We start from the raw sequence: 18,108 nt of genomic DNA on the forward strand, positions 1-18,108 counted from the left end.
CAGGTGCAAGGTATCTTACATGTCTGAACACACCTAGAAACTTAGAAAATCCTTTATGAACAATTATGTGGTTTGGCATGCTAAAAGGCATGTCCAAACAGATTGTATGCAAGCATCTAGATGGAAAACACAAGCTGGAAGAGGGAACATATTATGTTCTGGGATACTCAGGATTTTGGTTGGAAAGGATACTGCCTGCACTGTAAGACTCGGATGGCTGGTCACATAAAATTTCTGTGGGAAAAAGTTATGGATACTCCCAAGAATGTTTGAAATGTGAAGAAAACTTTAGTGCTCAATAGCAATTTTGTTCATCTCTTCTGTTCCCCTTTTCCTAGTTGTAGAAAAACCTTGCTCCTTCATACTGGCTTACTCTGATACTCTGTGCTTTTCTTCTGTTTCCTACATCTGTTCATCTTCAGTCCAGTTATGCTACCTGGATTTAGCATTATTGTCTTATACACGATGCAAAGTCACACCGAATTAATGGTTCTTGGGTAATTTTTATTTTCGCAATAGTGTAGGTGCTCTGTCTGATTCTGAACTTTTATTCCTTGAAGCCTGCCTTTCCTTTCAACTTGCCTACAGTGGTGGGAAGATATAAACATATTAAATTTCCTCTTCATGTAAAGTTTGGAGTAATCATAATGTCCTTCACTGCCAAAATTTTGGCTACCTCTGATATATTTTTATTGTCCATTCTTAAGAATTCTCAAGTATTAAAACAACAAGAAATAGAGGTTGGACTTGATGATTTGAAATATTTTAGGGTGAAACTGTGGTGCAAAAATAAGCGACAAACAAACAACGACAAAAGACAAAAAAAAAAAAAAAACCAAACCAAAACCCCTCCCCACTTTGTAGAAGAACTTGGAAGATTTCCATTCTGTATATTTGTAAAGTGACTGCATAATAGAGAGGATCATGCAGAATACTTCATCAAAAAACAGCTGAGTAAAGAGGCAACTGCTCTTTCCTTCCATTTAGTTTAGAAACTTTGATGTTACAGAAATATTTTCTAGGTTTTTTTCCTAAAAAGCTTTAATAGCTTTCACAATTATATATCATTTAGAAGTACAAAGACTACCATATAGTGACTAGCAGAATAAATTATGCTTGATATGGAGAGACATGAAGTATAATAAAGATTTCTTCCTTCTGTATTAAGAATCCCATCTTCCAAAGAGAACTTTTGCATATCCTTTTTGGAGGTATGGCGTTTGATGTAAAATATGCATAAATTAAAATTTCTGAGTCTCCATGTTTATGATTGCTAATTCCACTACAAATGGGATCTTTAGGAAGTATAAATATTTAAGAAATATTATTTTGGAGTTAATATAAAAATTAACAGCTATTACTATCTAGGCAAGCTTGGTTATAAATTATCTAGCTCAGTACTGAATGATAAAAATGATATTGAGATTTTAAATTTTGACAGTGAGAAAACTTGACTAATGCAATTGAGTAAGTGGTGAAGTAAATGGAGAAAAAAAATGAGATTTCTAGACAAATTTTATGTTTTAAAGAGTAGTAATTTAAAGAAATGTCATGAAACAACCAATTTTGAGGAATGAAACAGAAAATATAGGTAGGGTAATACAGTGTTCCAGGACATGTGACTAAAATTTGGGAAAACTAAAGAAGTGGAGGTATTTGTGAAATGCTAAATTAATGCTACAGATAGACTATATGAGCTTCAGGTGAAGCTAAGCGAGTACAGCCAAATAACAGATAAATACTCTGTGAGGGGACATAGCTAGGAAAGATACAAGACTTTTGTAAATGGATATTAATTTCAGTTTTTACTTGCCAAACTTCACAAAAACTCTCCTGTCCTTTTGTACTTCAAAAATATCAGTCACTTATAAAAAATACCGTACAGGATTATGGCCACTTTTTACAGTGTCACTACTGAGGATGCCAGCTCCACAGAGGATTCCTCACAGGACTTAGAAATACCTTTAGCAATCAGCAGGCTGTCTTAGGTCAATCAAAAAGGATGAGTCCACATAATATAGATAATACAGCTGGAAGATAAGGAAACCAATTCCTCAATTATCTTTTTAGTTAGGTGAGGTTATGTAACACTATTCTCTGTGTTAAGGGTGGCATTTGTCTATTAAAAGCCAGGTAAAATAAATGTAATAACTAGAGGACTACTGAGCAGTGCGACGCTGAAAAGAGTTCCATGGGATAAATCAAGGCTTATCATTTAAGAATAACGGTAGAGATTTCAGTAATACTGATACATTTGCTAGGAAAGGGTAATGATGTGCTAGAGAAAACAGAGTAATTGAAGGAGCTGTTTAAAGTGCCATGTAAGACTATGTACCATAAAAGACAGTTAGGAAGTTTTCTAAGAGTAGTGTAGAATTCTTACTGCCAAATGGAGAAAGTAGGAGCTAATAGTGCACAAAACAAGAACTAAAGCTTCATGAAACCAGACTAATTCTGGGAAAAAGAGAATGCAAAACCTCTCTGTAGTTCTCTGAACAAACCAAAATGAATAGAGGGCTTTGGTATAAATGATAAAGCAGCAATTTATGACAAACCAAGGAGATTTAAAAACACCCACAAACCAAACCCTAAAACAAACCCAAACACCACTAGCATAACCAATATAGTATATTTTATTGAAAATTAGGAAAAGAGAGATTAAGTAAAGAGTGCTTCTGATGTCTTACAAATGCCAGTGAATGTCATAGAAGCTTTATGGATGTATTGACTGGGCCCATCAGCTGATTACCAGAGTTTACAGAAGTTTGAAATAATTTTCATCAGCGATGTAGTACACAGACCAAATTTTGGAAAACAGAAATGAACACTGCAAGGGAAAGAAATTAGTATGGAGTGCAGTTCTTAATCTGTAGTAGCAAAGATCAGGATGGGTATTCTATCTCCAGTAAAAGTTGAGGAATACAGTTCACTACACTGATGACGCTGTCTTGAATGTATACAAATATAATGTGTAATGCTCTGTATGATTTGTGTCAATATTTAAATCCAGAGCTGGGTTTTTTTGGTATTTTAAAGTCTAATAGAGGAATAAATATGCTGCTTTGGTAGGAGAAGTTTTAATTTAAATTTTAATTATAGCTACCTAACCAGTCTTAATACAAACACAATGAAATTCAGTTAAATTTCGGTATGTAATTGTAATTCTCTATGTCATTGAGGTGCCCACAAGTTGCCTACAAGGCACCATTGTGGATAAATCCCCCAAACTCTCTGTGGGAAATCAACATGCTGGGATTCCCCTCTTAAGCTCCTGTAGATATGGGGAATAAATGCAATGAATTAGAAATCTGCGTGCAGTTGCAGGGCTGTGATCTTTTGGGGATTATAGAGATATGGTGAGATAGCTCCCATGGTTGGAGTGTTGCAATGGAGGGATACAAGCTCTTTTAGGAAGGACAGGAAGGGAAGACAAAGAGAGGGAGTTGCTCTTTATGTGAGAGAGCAGCTGGAGTGCATGCAGCTTTGCTTGTGGATGGAAGAGGAACCAACAGAGAGTTTATGGATTAGGATTAAAGAAAGAGCAGGCAAAGGTGACATTATAGTGGGTGTCTGACCAGGAAGAACAAGTGGATGATGCCCTCTAAAGACAGATAGGAACAGCCTCACATTCAGAGTCACTGGTCCTCATGGAGTATTTTAAACACCCTGACATCTGTTGGAGAAAATACACAGCAGAGCACAAGCAATCCAGGAGGTTCCTGGAGTGAATTGACAATAACTTCTTCCTCAAAGTGACTGATGAGCCAGCAAGGAGAGGTGCTCTGCTGTACCTCATAGTCACCAAAAAGGAGGGTCTTATTAAGGATATGAAAGTCAAAGGTGGCCTTAGATGCAGTGACCATGAGGTGGTGGAGTTCAGGATCCAGAGGGGAGGGAGCTGGGTGAAAAGCAAGTTCACAGCCCTGGACTTCAGGAGAACAGACTTTGGCCTCTTCAAAGATCTACTCGAAAGAGTCCCATGGGATAAGGCCCTAGAGGGAAAGAAGACCACAAAAGCTAGTTAATATTCAAGAATCACCTTTTCCAAGCTCAGGAGAGTTCCATCCCAAAGAAGTCAGGCAAAAATGCCAGGAGGCCTGTGTAGATGAACAAGGAGCTCTTGGCCAAACTCAGACACAAAAAGGAAACATACAGAAGCTGGAAGCAAGGACAGGCAGCCAGGGAGGAACACAGAAACACTGTCCAAGCATCCAGGGATCACGTTAGGAAAGCTAAAGCCCCAGTGGAACTGAATCCATCCAGGGACATCAAAGACTTTAAGAAGGGCTTTTATAAGTACATCAGAGGCAAGAGAGAAACGAGGGGAAATGTGAGCCCATTGCTTAATGAGACAGAGGACCCAGCTACAGAGGACAGGGAAAAGATGGAAGTACTTGAATGCCTTCTTTGCCTCAGTCTTTACTGACAAGACCAGCCTTCAGGAATCCCAGGTTCCGGAGACCAGGGGGAAATTTTGGAGCAAATAATATGTATCCTTGGTGGAAGAGGATCAGCCCAGGGAATACTTGAGCAAACTGGACCTCGGTAAGTCCATGGGCCCTGAGGGGATGCACCCATGAGTGCTGAGGGAGCTGATAGATACATTGCAAGGCCTTGATTGATAATCTTTGACTGATCACGGTGACTGGAAGCAATATCCAAAGACTGAATGAAAGCAAATGTCACCCCCATCTTTAAAAAGGATAAAAAGGAGAACCTAAGGAACTATAGGCCAGTCAGACTCACTTCGATCCCTGGTAAGGTGATGGAGCAACTAATCCTGGAACTATTTCCAGTCACATTAGGAATGAGAAAAGTATCAAGAGTAGTCAGCATGGCTTCACCAAGGACAGGTCATGCTTGACCAAATTGATAACTTTCTGTGGTGAACGAACTGGCTGGGAAGATGAAGGGAGAGCAGTAAATATCACCTATCTGGACTTCAGTAAGGTCGTTGAAACTGCCTCCCATAAGCTTCTCGTGAAGAAGCTGTTGATATACAGAGTGGATGAATAGACTGTGAGGTGGACTGAAAACTGGTTTACTGGCGGGTGCTGTTCAGTGGTGCAAAGCCTAGTTGGAAACCTCTAGCTAGTGGTATATCCCAGGCATCGATAGCAGGTACGTTCCTGTTTAACATCTTTATTAATGATCTGCATGATGGGGCAGAGCGTACCTCAGCAAGACAGCAGGTGACACAAAGCTGGGAGTGGCTGGCATGCCAGAGGGTTGTACTGCCATCCAAAGGGACCTTGACAGGCTGGTGAAATGGGCTGATGGGAACCTCATGAAGTTCAGCAAGGTGAAGTACAAAATCCTGCACCTGGGGAAGAACAGTGCCAGGCACCAGTATACGCTGGGGGCTGACCAGCTGGAAAGCAGCTTAGTGGAAAAGGACCTGGTGGTTCTGCTGGACACCAGCTGAACATGAGCCAGCAATGTGCCTTTGTCACAAAGGAGGCTAATGGCTGCATTAGGCAAAGTATTGGCAGTGGGTCAAGGGAGGAGATCCTTCCCTCTGCTCAAAACTGGTGAGGCCGCAGCTGGAGTGCTGTGTCCTGCTCTGGGCACCCCCAGTACAAGGGGGACATAGACATACTGGAGAGAGTCCCACAAAGGGCCATAAGGATGCTTAAGGGACTGGAGCACCTCACATTTGGGGAAAGTCTGAGAGAGCTGGAACTCTTTACCTTAGAGGAAAGCAGTCTCAGGGGGATCTTACCAATGTGTACAAATACCTGAAGGCAGGGTGCAAAGAGGACAAAGCCAGGCTCTTTTCAGTGGTGCCCAGTGACAGGACAAGAGGCAACAGGAACAAACTGAAATGCAGGAGGTTCCTTTGAACATCATGAAACACTTTTGCCCTGTGAGGGTGACTGAGCGTTGGCACAGATTGCACAAACACCTTGTGGAGTCTCCATCCTTGAAGATATACAAAAGCTGTCTAGACACAGTCCTGGACAACTGGCGTAGGTGGCCCTGCTTGAGCAGGGGTGGTTTGGACAAGATGACCTCCAGAGGTCTCTTCCAACTTTAAGTATTCTGCAATGTAGTTGTATACAATTATTTAAACTATAACTTCTTTAATTGGTAATTAATATATATATAGGATTTGTCTTGAGAATACTATTCTCTACCATAATGGATTTCATGTTGAACTGAAAGGAAAACAAATTTGATGAGTAAATAAAAATGTGAGTCGCATTTAAGATTTTATACATATTCTACCTCTCTTCTCTCGCAGACCTACCTTTACTAATTTGACTACCCCTGTGGGGTTTTCTTGGTTATAAGATACCAATACATCTCTCCTGGACTATGCATCTATTACATGAGTAACACCACTGATCTCACTGTAAGATAAATGAAACCAGGAGTGACCCACGACATCTTCGTCCCTCATTATTTGAAATCTTATTAGATATAGCATTAGTTCAGATTCATCAGTAGTTTCCTGACATATATGAAAAATATATCTACTCTCTCTTTTTCCCTTTCTTCCCTTCCTTGGGATTAAAATTAACAATTATACTGTATTATTATGGATATCAGTCTTTTAGAGATTATTGAAATAGCTCATTAATGTTTTTTTATTCCTTAATTCTGATATATACCCTCCACCTTAGCTGGCATTTTCCACCTCCTGGGTTGACATTGTCATTCAGTTCTCTGTGGTGTATTTGTTGTTACCTCTAAGTATACCTCTTCCAAAGACATATATACTTATATTCATGAGAAGAAAATACACACATAATAAATGTAAAAAAATTTCACAGCTCTTACCAATTTACATGTTGCAGTGATTTCAGATGGTAACAAAGACAATCTTTAATGTATTTTTAAATGGCCTCCAGCAGTAGGTGAAATGAGCTAGCATCACTATTCTTAATGGGGCTCTGCATTTGTTTAAAAAAAACGCAATGCTTTTTATGTATAATGCAAATTGTACATTAGGATATGTAAAAACTAATGCTGTTTTAATGGTTATTTTGTTATAACTAGGCTACTTGAGGAAAACATATATAAGCTATAATAAAAATTTCTTGTTAACAAAAAAAAAAACCCAAACTGAAATAGCTTCTTAATTACCTCTTTGTTGTCATTAATGCAGAGCATGAGGATTAGCACTGTTTTTTACTTTAAAAAACACCCCAAAACTGAACAGAAAAAAACCACAAAGCTTTCAAATACATAAAAGCTGTTCTGAATTCAGTAAACAAAAGACATGCTGTTTTAGCATATTAGATTTCTTAGGCCGCTCCATGACGGAATAGAGAGATTGTTCTGGAAACTACTTAATCCTTTATACAATATTTAGTACAGATTTTTATTTCAGTCCAGAATCAGCAAAACAACATAAAACATAAAAGATACATGTGTTAAAAAGTCATCATGAAAATCTTATCGGATGTATTTCAATCCTGAGACCATAGGTTACTGGACAGAGATTACTCATGGAAGTAGCAATATAGGCTTGTACCACATCAAGCTGAATAGGAGGAGAACCAAACAATGTTTCTTCATTTAGTCTACATTTTTAATGAATGGGAACCTGAACAGCAAACATAGGTCAGGATTTTTTTCCCCCCTTTAAGAATTCTCTTCTGCTTATTCATACCCGGTCACCTACAGGAGGTATTAGGCTAAGCTGTCAGAAAGTAAGGGCACCTGACAGTTCTTTATTTTCTCTGTTCACCTGATGTATGGACTGTATTTATTACATTAAAATTGGACAAGAACATGCATATTGGCTCATGCAAGCGCTCTTTGGTATATGAAATCCAATTAGTCTCCAGTTCATCTTAGCTCAATGCTTGTGTCTTCTGGCGTGGAAGTTACAACAGTCTAATGAAAGTGAAACTTGTTCTAGTCTCTGAACATCAGCTTGAGGAGGGAGTTTGGTTATTGGCATGTTGATTCAGTGCATCTATATAAGACTCTTTGCTGCTTGTAGGTGTGTTACAAAAAAAAGAAACTGCTTTTCACAGCAGGAATCCTAGAAGATTTTGTCAGTGACAGGACCATCTACCTTCTCCAGACTGTGAATGATCCCTTTATAATAAGATACAATATTGAGGAAAAGATGCAAGTCTAATGATGAAAAAATACCTTTGCTGTATGATTAGTTTGTGGAAATTAAGAATCTTGCAGATTATCACTTGGTAGTGAAGATTGTAAGGAACTGGGACAATAATATTTCTAAACCTGTGATAGACATTGCTTCATCAGGTATGTGGAGAAGTATCCTAAAAATATTATTAATTTTGATTTATCTCTTATAATTTTAAATCATTGGTAGGAACAAACAAAAATTTTGAACAGAAAGGAATGACTGTAATCTTTCTCAATAGAAATGGTGTCAATTATTTTTATCTTTTCTTTGGTTAGTGAATCAAGTTAGTAAACTAATACAATATGAAAATGCACTGCAGACTGGAGTTTTTCATTTCTGTTTGTTGCTTCTCAGCAAGCAAAAGAATTTCAGAGCACTCCTCATCTGGCATTACCTGTTATGCTTCCATTTTAGTTTGTTCTCCCTTTATCTTTCCCAGTTGCACAAAATTTTCTTTTTGAAATGTGCCTTTCTCCTTTCCAACTGTGTCCTCTTTAATAACACACAATAGCACAAAGCTGGAAAACTGACAATATAACTGAGTGAGAAAATTAAATGTGTGACATGTCTCATTAAAACTTAGTGCAGATTCTTGCATCACTGAAGAACAGAGTTGCTTTAAATGTTACCTTAAGGATAAATTGAAATAAGTGAATCTCTTTGGTGAGTAAAATCTGGCTTAAAGTCATGCCAGTTAAATCTGGCAACCAAGAGAATACTGCACAGAATAGGAGCTAGTTTGAAAATCTTTCAAAATAAGTGCAGCTAATGTTAAACGAGCATCATTTAATACTTCAGTTCATGATGCTTAAAATAAATATCTCCATTATGGGAATTCTATATGAATTATTCTCTGCTGATTTCAGGCCAAGTCTTCCCACTGTTGTGATTATGGTTGCAGAGACTATCATTCATCTACAAAGTATCTAGTAAAGGTGCTAATACTATATGTGCTCTAGAAAACAGAGAAATTGTTGATGATTCCACAGGTGTATTTTGGCACAACATGGCTAATATGATTACTTAGAAAAGTAATTACAAATTTCCCTGAAATTTGTCCCCAGAATTAAGAGAAATTCAGGACTTATTTGAACAAAATCTAAAAGGCAGAGTAATTTGGGAAGGTACTGAGGTCTCATTGCAACTGTGATACTTGGATTAAATTGAACTGTTGACAAATATATTGCAGAAGAAAGGAGAAAAGATATTTTCTAGATTACACAAATAAAAAGTACTGTTATAAAGTAGGAGAGTAAAAATGTGTTTGGTGAGATAATATTGGGATAGTCTGTCATTTGGTAAAAGACCACAAAAAACTAAACTGTATTGGAAAGCCTTCTGTATGTAAGAATTCAAACTATAGGCTGGTTTGTTAATATAGTCATATTCTGGTCTCTAGCTTGAATACCAATCACTGAAAATTCAGGGGGAGTTCTGAATTTGGAATTCAAATAGAAATAGATGTGACAACTTTTAAAGTCTTTACCTGGCATTGCCATAAATCATTTCCAATTCCAGAAGTAGTTTGTATGATAAAATGGGTCTGGCTAACCTAATCTGCTCTCTGTTTTTCACAGTAGCATATTGTGGCATTTTGGTGAAAATAGGATTAACACTTTCTATGCTATCAGAAAACAGTCCATGACCTTTATATTCAATTAGGAGATTTCATACCTGGTGAAATTCATGGCAGAGTAAGGGGGAGAAAACTCACACTCCTGTAATTGGTGGGTTTGATTTGGATCATTGGAAGTCATTTAGCATAGAATTCTCATGCTGTAATTTTCAAGTAATTCTTAAAGCAGAATTATTATGTTGTTCATGTAAAATTTTCTGAAAGATATTTTACAAAGCCCATTTTCAGATCTAAAAAACATTGAGCTGAATTAGACTGTGGCATCTTTTCATTAGCACATTTTATGTATGTTTTCATTTATCTGGAAGAACAAGGTAATATATATTAATGAACTCTGGTTTTGTTGTAATTGAAGAAAAAAGAAATCCATCTTTTATAATGTGGTTTTCTCTCTGTTACCCTTTCTAACTGTTGTTTTCAGTTTAGCAATACCTTCCTTTTTCATTTATGTGAAATACTCCTCAGTTTAAAATTTTGTTCAACCAGTTTAGGTAGATGTCCAAGCATGCAAAATTGTTTTTTACAGTAATTGCAATTACTGTATGATGAACCAGGCCTATATAAAATAAACTAACAGACATTCTGATTTTCTATACAGTGAGAAAAATTATATATGAAGTATAACACTGACAGCTGAAAAGGGAAGTATTTTTTTGGAAGAACAGCAAGAAATTCACTGAAACAAGAGTTTACAAAATATCAGTGACAGATATGAAAACAAGACCACATCTTCACAGCTGATCGTTTTGTGCAATAAAATTGCTAAATGAAACAGATGTCTCTCCATTTCTTAGCTTGGCTGACATGAATCACAGATGCCCATTAGCCAAAATAACTATAGGAAACACTTTATACTAAAAGTAGAAGGGAAATATTTTGCAGAACTTCTTTTAATGCTCAACTTTGCAATTCTGATTGACACACTCCTCATGCATTTCAGAGATAAGTAATGATTCAGTGTTCAAGCCTGTCAAGCACATAAGGTGGTCTTTAGCCATCTTGATTCCTCTAATAACATCTGGATAGAATTAAGAGCTAAGAAAATGAAATGAGAAATACTTTCTTTCCTTGCTTATATATAATACACATTTTCACTCCTTTATGTCTGGAAGCTTTGTTCATTATATCTATAGCTTTGTGTTTCCTGATCACCCAAGACCTTCTGAAATGTCATTCTGAATTTGAAGTTCTTCTACAATAACTGTAGACTGTCATGTGTATACGTAAAATATAAATTGGATTACCAATCCAAAGTGAAATTATTAATAATTTTTGTAGAAAATGAAAATTGTTACATCTTAGTGTTCTTCTAAGCTATTTATATTGGTGTTCCTTACATATATGTTAATCTGAAGTGCAACTATCAGTGCCCTAAAAGCCTTTATATGGATGTCTCCAAATCTTATCTTTATGAGAATTGTATTTAGTAAATCTGTATTTAGTAAAGTAAACATAAACATATGTAGCATAAGCAAAATTTAATTTGTTATTCTTTGATAAATATTTACAGTGTTTCTCAAGGCTTATTTCTGAACTGAAATAAAATAGGAAAATATTTATATAGAAATATTTTTCTAAATTTCTACCACAAAGGCTTTGATCCATGATTCTGCATGAACTCCTTCTGTTCCACATATTGCAAGTGTGTGGGAAACATGCAGTCTTTGAAAATGTTTCACAGCAGTGAAGTTTACTGTGTGACTTCAGATATCCTGCCACTCCACTGTGTATGGGTTTCAGCACAAAAGGCAAGGAAAGCCACATTCAAAACCCTAAGAGCTGAATATTCTACCTCTGATGCTGACTTAAAATGGATGCTATGAAACACAATATAAGGGCAGCACAGAAAAAAAGAAAAATATTTCCATGGCTGCATGCCAAGGGGGATATTTATACTAAGCTATGTGTATAATGTTTTCATGGTCTGAAATGTGAGCTTAAATTAACAAAAAGCCTTCACATGACTGAATGTGATCTTACTGCAGTTCTAATTGCTGTTGTTAATGGATCTTTAAACAACTTTTTTTAGCTAAGGAAAAAATGCACTAGGTCTGTCTTAAACTTTTTGGAATTTTCTAACATTTTTTTAATGTGTTTTTAAAAAAATCTTTATATTTGCACTTCATTTTTGTAATCAGAGCTTATAGTTTTTAGTTTTTCAGACTTTTTTTAGATTTTATCGTTCTGCTCAACATAAAAATAAAAAAAAGTATACATTTCATGGTAGAAATAAATCTGAATGCCAGATTCTTTCAGTTAATTATGAAATCAATAAGATGGAAGGAGCTTTCCAACAAAGTGATGAGAAAAATTATGGCGAATATATTGAAAAGGTGAAATGAGACAGCCACAGTACTGTATTGAACAAAGCAACATAATTTAATAGTTCGGGTTTTTTAATCGATGTACTACAGTCAGTCAGTACTACAGGTCATTAATAGATGAAGTTAAGCTTTATATTACTTAAATAATATTTATTAAATCAATACCTAATACTTAATAAGTACATTTCTTTCCTTTAGGCTATTTACATTAATTTATGGAATGATAATGATAATGACTTTAAATGAAATGTTCTCCAATTTGGGAGAAATATAAATAATATAAAATAAAATCTAAAAAAAAATAAATTAGTATGGCATGGAACCAGTTGTTCTATTTTCCTTAATTGTCATGTATTTTGCCATGTTCTTCATCTGCTTAGTGAATTTACAACTAGCACAGCAGGTTGTGAATTTTTAATAGAATCTTTTCAAGGAAGGAAAAGGTCAGTATTAACATAAAAATCTTCTTTAAGAATTGTGGTGCAAAGGTTTCTCAGCAGAGAACAGGTGTCATTTCAAAACTAAAATCTGTCATAGCAGTCATGTTAAAAAATTCTTGGAGATAAGTTAGGAAACAAATGCCTCAGTATAACACCATGATTGCCAGTTAACAGCAACTGAAAATTATTACTTTTTTTTCTTGGTACTAAACATGTTTGTTGCACATAGAATGATTTAATATATAATAATTAGTTTAAAAATAAAAATTAAAATACTCTTTTTTTTTTTTTCCTTTTCCTTCCTTTTCAGCTTCATTCTGATCAGGACAAGGGAGATGGATCCCTCAAATACATTTTGTCAGGAGATGGGGCTGGTACTCTTTTTATAATTGATGAGAAAACAGGTGACATTCATGCTACTCGCAGAATTGACAGGGAAGAGAAAGCCTTTTACACCCTGCGTGCCCAAGCTATTAATAGAAGAACTCTGAGACCAGTGGAACCTGAATCTGAGTTTGTCATCAAAATCCATGACATCAATGACAATGAACCAACGTTTCCAGAAGAAATTTATACTGCTAGTGTTCCTGAAATGTCAGTAGTGGGTGAGTGCTTTAAACTGAGACACAAATGCCTGTTATACGTTACTTGAATAATTTTCCCATCCTCTGAAAAGTCAGTCATGTTTGGAATTCTACCTGATGGATTAAGTATTTTTCATTTTTTTTGTTTTGTACAAATATTGGAATTGCATCCAGAAACTGATTTTTATGATTTTTTTATCTATTTCTACTTGGAATATTCAAATGAATAGTTTAGAGAGATTTAGAATGTAAACATAAATAGTAGTTAATAGCAGTTAATGGTGTATCACCCTCCTCATTAAGAGCTGTTAAAATAAGATCACTGTGTTAGCTTGTTGAAGGTTCAATGACTTTTTCTTTCATTTTCACTGGAGGTCCCCAGTGGTGATAAGCACTGAATGGAGAGCTGTCTCCACTTTCGCTGTTTCTGTGGCTGAGGAGAGTTATGTTTACTCATGTGCTGTTGATGCACTGACAGAAGGTAGACACCCTCTTCATTCTCTTTGCCTTCAGATTTTTGCTGTGTGGACAAATCCTCTTGTGCTTTCTGTTCTTCCTTCAACTCTCATGAATGGCAGCTTCAAGAATCTTAAGCAGCTGTTTGGGTTAATCTTTCTTCGGTTTGCAGTGTGTTTTCATTTCCTATCTTAACAACAAAGTTGTGGCCTGGATCATGCCAGCTGGTCAGATTCCTAAACAACATTTTGGAATATGAGCTACTATGACTGTTATATTTTCACTGTGCAGTCAAGCATAGCCAACACAGTATGGCATTGCACCATACTGTGAGTCTGACAGGGTGAGATCATTGGAACCACATGCTACCTTCCCTGGAACAGACTCAAGCAAACAGGATGCATGATATGGTGGATTCCCTATACTGCCTCCAACTTGATGAATGTAGTGATTTAAGGGATAGGGGGCAATGGTGACAAGTTGCTACCTGGCAGAGAAGGTGCATCTTCTCTGCGACTACCCCACTTTCCCAGGTGTCTTCCATAATACGTATGAGGGTCTGCAAGTGGAACCCAACAATGATGAGGGTGATGGTTCATCTGGCTTGGAGGTGTTGCTGAAGTTAAATCAAACTACGCCCTGCATGAAAACTTCTTCCATATAGAAAAAAAAACATGAGTCACTGTCATAAAAGACTCTCCTGAGGGAAACAGAAGGCCCAATATGCCAACCTGACCCACTACTTAGGGAAGTCTGCTGCCTCCCTGGGGCCTGGGTTAGAGATGTGACAAGAAAATCTCCTGCTCTAGTACGGACGGCCCTTGGGTTATCATCCACTACTGAATTTTCATGTAGGCAGCAATGAAGTCACATTAAGAAGTCCAAGGGCAATCAAGAGAGACTTCGTGGCCTTGGGACAACTGGTTAAGGTATCAGGAGCACAAGTGGTGCTCTCCTCTGTCCTTCCAGTTGCAGGGAATGATGAGGGAAGAAACAGGAAGAGCCAGCAGATCAATACCTTGCTCCAAGCCTGGTGTTACCAGCAGACTTTCGGGTTTTTTGGGACTGTCTCCTTGACACCAGGCCTACTGGCAACAGATGGGATACACCTGTCTCAAAAGAGGAAAAGGATCTCATCACAGGAGTTAGCAGGGCTCATTGAACCAGCTTTAAACTAGATTTGAAGAGGGAAAGGGATAAAACCAGGCTCACTAGAGATAAACCTGGGGGATGTCACACCAGTGTTTGAGGAATGGTGTGCTGGCAAGGTTCTTCAGTCCACTCCGCGATGTGCTAAGTACACTGGAGCACATTTGAAATGTCTTTATACTAAGGCATGCAGATAAGAAATAAGAGGAGCTAGAACCTTTGTCCCAGTCGAAGATACATCAGTGGGATAAGCAAAACCTGGTGGGATCAGTCCTGTGGCTGGAATGGCATGAGGGACAGTTGCAGGCTCTCCAGGAGGTATAGACAAGGCAGGTGAGGAGGGGAGGTGGTGCTGTTTGTGAGGGGTTGGATTATATGGTGCTTACAGCTGGTGATGACACTGTTGAGGGCCTCTGGGTAAGGGTGAAGGGGAGGGCAAATAAAGTGGATGTTATTGTGCGACTCTACTACCAACTGCCCAGCCAGGACAATGACCCAAATGAATTATTTTACAAGGAATTAAGAGCTATCTCTAGATCAGCTGCCCTTGTCTTTATGGGTGATTTTAACTTCCCAGGCATTGACTGGGAATAGCATGCAGCAGACACAAACAGCTGCAGGAAATTTCTGAAGCGTGTTGAAGATAACTTCTTGGTGCAGGTACTAAGGGAGCTGACTTGGAAAAGTGCCCTCCTAGATTTGTTGTTTGTAAACAGGCACTTATGCACCACGTGGTGATTGTTGGCTCTCTTGGTCACCATGAGGTGGTTGAGTTTCAGATCATTGGAGACAGGAGAAAAACTGCCAGCAAATCTTCAGCCCTCAATATGGGGAGAGTGGACTTCAGGCTGCTGAAGGACCGAGTCAGTAAGGTCCCTTGGGAATCTGCTTTTTGACAGTATTGGGGTCCATGCAGTAAGGTCCCTTGGGAATCTGCTTTTTGACAGTATTGGGGTCCATGAACACTGGTCACTATTTAAGAGCCATCTCTTAAGATTGAAAGAGCAGGCAATTCCAAAGTGTCAGAAGTCAAGCAAACACGGCAGAAGGCTGTCTTGGATGAGCAGGGGTCTTCTGGGACTTAGGCAGAAAAGGAAAGTGTATGGACATTGGAAGCAATGACAGGTGAGACAGAAGAACTACAAGACTATGTTCGTTACTGTAGGGAGAAAATTTGTGCAGCCAAAGTTTGATTGGAGTTCAAGCTGGCCAGCACTATGAAGGACAACTAAAAGGACTTTTAAAAATATGGTAACAGCAAAAGGGGGATCAGAGATAACATTGGTCTATTACTTGATGAGGTCAGTCACCTCACAAGTAGGGATGTAGGTAAAGCAGAGATGTTTAATGCCTTCCAACCAACTGCTTAACCAACTTAATTTTCTTTTATGGCAAGGTCACCCATGTAGCTGACCAAGGGAAGCCAGTAGATATGGTGGTTTTGGACTTTAGCCAAGTGTTTGATACTGTGTCTCAGTGTCCTGGATAAACTGCCCAGCACACAGCTAGGCAAGCCCATAGTAAGTGGGTGAGCAAGTGGCTGATGGGCCAGGCTCAAAGAGTTATAGTAAATGGGGTTACACCAGGCTGGTGGCCAGTCACCAGTCGGGTTCCCCAGGGCTCAATTTTATGGCCAGTCCTCTTTAATATTTTTTATAACGTATCTGGACGCAGGAATCAAATGTACATTACGTTTGCCAATGACACTGAACTAGGAGGAGCTATGGACTCCCTCAAGAGTAAAGAGGCCTTACAGGGAGATCTGGTTAGACTAGAGAGCTGGGAAGTCACTAACTATTTGAAATTTAAGAAGAGCAAGTGTCAGATTCTTCACCTGGGACAGGGTAACCCTAGTTGTAAGTACAAAATGTGGGACAAGATGCTGGAGAGCTGCCCTGCAGAAAGAGCTCTGAGGGTTTGGGTTGATGGCAAGTTGAATACAAGTCAACAATTTGCCCTGACAGCCAAAAGGGCCAACTGTGTCCTGGGGTGCATCAAGCACAGCATAGCTAGGTGCTGCAGTCCCACCTCAAGTACTGTGTGCAGTTTTCAGCACCTCAATACAAAAAAGGCATCAAACTATGAGTGTGTTCAGAGGAGAGCAAGCAAGATGGTGAAAGGTCTCAAGGGCAAGACTTACAAGGAGTGGCTGGCATCACTTGGCTTGTTTGGCTTGGAGAATAGAAGGCTGAGGGGTGACCTTATCTCAGTCTACAGCTTTCTGAAGGGAAGCAGCAGAGGAGGTGGTGCTGATCTCCTCTCTCTGGTGACCAGTGATAGGATGAGAGGAAATGTAATGAAGCTGCATCAGGGGAAGTTCAGACTGGACATAGGAAAAGGTTCTTCACTGAGAGGATGGTGAGTCATGGCACCAAGCCTGTCAGAGTTTAAGGAGCATCTGGATGATGCTATTAGCCCTATGGTTTAGTTTTAGGTAGTCTTGGAAGAGGCAGGGGGTTAGACTTGATAATCCTTATGGGTTCTTTCTAAATTGAGATATTCTATGATGCTATGATTCTATGATAGAATTATTCACTAAAAATGTATCTATACATTTATAGAATACCTTGCACTCCTGCTACTTTCTGTACATCCAAGTTTGATAGTTCACTATAAATCATTTTATTATGTGGGAAGGCTGGACCACTAGACACGCACATACACATATATATAAACACTGCTTTTTAAAATTACAATTTATTTAAAGAGATATGAAGTTTTTTTATATATAAGTATGATTGGTGAGTGATAATAGCAAAATGGGGTGAATAGCAACTTAAAAGCAACTCTCTCACTACCAAATATGAAAAAGGATCTGCTCAGATAGATGGTAGTATTGATCAGATGTCACACCTTTTATTGGGGGAGATAACACTGGAACAATCCTTTTTGTGTATTTGTTCCAATTCTTGTAGAGATTGTCATCATCTTTTATATCCTCTAGTTATCTTCTCTGTATTTTCACCATGCAACTGATGTTTTACAGATGCTAGATATTTGTTCTTTTTTTTTTCCTTTTTATAATTTAAATTCCGGTCAGTCTGTAATATGCCTGGTAACTTGCGATTTTTATTTATGCCTTTGGGGTCTCTGGTATGTTATTCTAGGACTGTATTCTCAAGACATCTGCTATCATCTGGTGCCTACACTCTCAATCTCAGTATTGAATATCACAGTTTCAAATGGATGGGCCTAATCTTATCTCTATTTTAAGAAGTGTCAAAAAAATAGTCAACTATTCTGCAGTTTTGCAACTGTGATGTCTATTTATACACATCTGTACTGCAACCACAGTAATGAGATGTTCATATTAACTCTATATATGCATTCATCTGAATACCAGAAAGAAGACAGACATGGTAGCATATATTACTATGTAAATTTACTCATTGCTTTTAGAGCTACA

At 37.9% G+C, this 18,108-nt stretch overlaps 1 protein-coding gene across 1 annotated transcript in view; it reads left to right on the plus strand.

Moving 5' to 3' along the window:
* Window positions 1–18,108, plus strand: part of CDH10 (cadherin 10) — a 102,784-nt gene that overhangs the window by 50,156 nt on the left and 34,520 nt on the right. Inside the window, exon 3 of the mRNA XM_005236169.3 lies at window positions 12,824–13,118. Within this exon, the coding sequence (XP_005236226.1) occupies window positions 12,824–13,118 (295 nt within the window). The remainder of the gene's footprint in view (window positions 1–12,823; window positions 13,119–18,108) is intronic.

Source organism: Falco peregrinus, chromosome 3 (assembly GCF_023634155.1).
Source record: "Falco peregrinus isolate bFalPer1 chromosome 3, bFalPer1.pri, whole genome shotgun sequence".
Classification (NCBI taxonomy): domain Eukaryota; kingdom Metazoa; phylum Chordata; class Aves; order Falconiformes; family Falconidae; genus Falco; species Falco peregrinus.